A 2985-nucleotide genomic window follows, 5' to 3' on the forward strand; every position below is an offset into this window, starting at 1 on the left:
ATCATCATCATCATCATCATCATCATCATCATCATACGTTTATCTTTTCAATTCCTAAAACTGTGTGCACGATCGTGTGTCCACAGCCCCGACTGGATTTATGCCTGGGGAGCCTGAGCCACCCCAGCCTGAGCACACCAACAAAGCCAGTGTCAAGCCAAAGTTCTTCTCCCCAGAAGCCAAGAAAAAATGGCGCGGCCGGCTAAGACATTCCTGCTTTTGCCTCTACTATTTTCGACTCTTGTGAGATTCAGTGCCTTCTTTTCCCTTGGATTTTTTTGTGAAAAAAAGAGGGAGGGGGGGGGGGGGGAGAGAGAGAGGAGAGAGAGAGAGAGAGAGAGAGAGAGAGAGAGAGAGAGGGGGGGGTTGAAAGAAATAAAGCAAACAAAAATGAATAGGACTTTTAGGTTTGGCGTATTTTTACCCTGGCCGCTGTTCCTGTCTCTGTTTTGATTGTTCCTTGGGCTTTTATTTTGGGGTTTTTTTGGTTCATATGTGAGGCATCGTGGTGGAATGAGATGCTCGTCAACATAGTGAAATCAAAGATACTGGCATTTTTTCGTCCATTTGGAAATTTTTACTGGATATTTTGGCTCAGCACCTTATGCGTTCATTTGAAATAATATTTTGTGAGGAAAAACGTTGTTTTAAGAGGGTGCAAATGTACATTTCGGGTTTTCAAGGACTCTTAAGCTATGGAATTCACAACACTTAGACAGCCCTTTCTCGCTAATTTTACCTCAAGAACTAGGAAACACCAACCACCTTCTTTTTTTTTTTTGTAAGTGTTTTACGGCGCTCGCAACTGCATAAGGTCATATGAGCGCTCGGGACACATTCAACTTTTTCAGTTGGTAGGCAATTTTTAATTTTGCACGGGTGGCAGCCGAAGCCTACTCTTGTCGATTTTAGACCACCAAGTTATCTTTAACCACCTTCAATTGTAATTATCCCTACATCTATTCACGAAAAATTTGTATTTTTCATCGAAAGATATACAAATGAAACAGTATTAATATTAAACCAATAAGTCTACATGCCCAAAGATTGACGATCACCTGATTCCAAAGCGTCGTGAAGCATATTGTTGTTGTTGATGGTTTATTTCTTACTGCTGTCGAAGTATTTTTGTGACGTCGATAGTATTTGTTCCCACATTTTAAATGTTTTATCATTAAAATATTATCATAACTATTTTCATTAGTACATATTTACCTCAGAATTATAAAGTTCTATCTGATATTTTTGGGCGTTTTGAGTTACTAAGATTATTAGGAAAGAAACCAAATGTTCTGTTTGCTCTATCAAAATCGTAAGACTCTTCGTAATCGCTATACAAGGTGTTCAGAGAATTGCATTCGAAAAAGCTTAACGTGATGTGAAACTCAAAATCTTTGACGTCAATTTTCTAAAATATAGGTACTGAGCAAAGAAAACCTTGTAGTTCTGATGTTGCAACTTGTCTCTCCAAATTAGAATCTGGCACTCTCGCTCGTGATTTCCGTAGGCATTTTACAAAATGAGACGCGATAAGTATAACAGTCTGGCTACGTGCAGCGTACGAAATTGAATTTCGTTTAAGCGTAAAATTCCTATTGACTGTATGAACATTTGTCGGCCAATCCCTCGACTACGAGACTATGTTATGCATTTTTACTCATAGCTGTTGTTACAACGAAAAGGTCAAAGACAAATCTGCAAGAATGCCAAAAAATATCCCCAACCACCCCACCCCCTTCAACAAAAAACCCAACAAAAGACAAGAATAAAACTTCCTAAACCCTAATCCTTTCCTTCTCTTTCTCTCTTTCTCTTTCCCCCCCCCTCTCTCTCTCTCTCTCTCTCTCTCTCTCTCTCTCTCTCTCTCACTCACTCACTCTCCCCCCCCTCTCTCTCTAACGTGGACACCACGTGAAAGTAGAGAAGTTAAGATTGACCAAAAAAAACCCCAACAACTAAGAAGCCTGAAAGACACAAATTAACCAAGATGCTTTAAAGGATAGAAAAAATGTTATATAACTGTTAGGGTCATTGGTTAACTACAGAAATGGGCAAGAATGCCAACTGGTTGTCTTGGTTCTGTTTTCATTCATCAATCGACATTCAATCATTGTAGAAAACATAGAATAAATGTGGGACACAATTTTATTTTTAAAGAATTTATCCTCTCCTTAACCCCTTCTCTGCTACGTAGAGGTAAGTATTCGTTTGTACTCTCCGATACGATCCTCTTTCATTTTTGCCCTTTTTTTACTGGTTCACCGAAATAGTTTTTTAGATACAGTAACAGACTGTACAGTTGATTATTCTGTTTTAAAAGTGGGAAAATATGGCGTTGTACTTAAATTCACGTATAAATTTTGTTTGTACAAATGCAGATGGAAATGCCTCTGCCATGGAAGGGTTAATGCGTACTGCCTATGTGTACAGCTTACAAATATTAAATATTATGCAAGAGTACTTAAGTCTCCAAGAGACGTATCATTTTGCTCTACGGCCATTTCTTACAGTGCTGCCACATCCAATAACCCCGAGAGATTATCCCATCTCTGATTTTTGCTTTACTCTTGCCCGTTAGTCTACCTCTTCTTCTTTTTTTTCTATTTGGTCTCCAGTAACATGTGTGATATAAGTCTTGTCTCACACTGTCAAAAAAATACTCAAAAATGAATCTCATTTTATTCCATTTTCAAAAGATCTGTTTTCTATCTATTGACACGTAATACTTTTTCTAGTATAATACTTATGTTGCAGTTATCGTACCTATTCTGTTTACAGGAAGTGGTTGGTGGGCAAAGTTCGGAGGCGGCAGTAGGTAAGTAACAAGGACACAAAAATGTTTAATCTAATGTTGATGCAATAGTATTTTATTGCAAAATTGATGAATTACACAAACGTAATTTATATAGTATTATGTAAGTGGGTGAGAAAGAAAGAGAGAGAGAGAGAGAGAGAGAGAGAGAGAGAGAGAGAGAGAGAGAGAGA

The 2985-nt window shown here is 38.1% G+C and overlaps 1 protein-coding gene across 1 annotated transcript in view; it reads left to right on the top strand.

Annotated features, from left to right (window-relative positions):
* The window catches only part of LOC101857849, a 13810-nt gene that overhangs the window by 4727 nt on the left and 6098 nt on the right, over positions 1 to 2985 (top strand). Inside the window, exons 2-3 of the mRNA XM_035970236.1 lie at positions 87 to 243; positions 2779 to 2815. Coding sequence (XP_035826129.1) covers positions 190 to 243; positions 2779 to 2815 — 91 coding nt within the window. The 5' untranslated portion in view covers positions 87 to 189. The remainder of the gene's footprint in view (positions 1 to 86; positions 244 to 2778; positions 2816 to 2985) is intronic.

Source organism: Aplysia californica, unplaced genomic scaffold (genome assembly GCF_000002075.1).
Source record: "Aplysia californica isolate F4 #8 unplaced genomic scaffold, AplCal3.0 scaffold00011, whole genome shotgun sequence".
Classification (NCBI taxonomy): Eukaryota; Metazoa; Mollusca; class Gastropoda; order Aplysiida; family Aplysiidae; genus Aplysia; species Aplysia californica.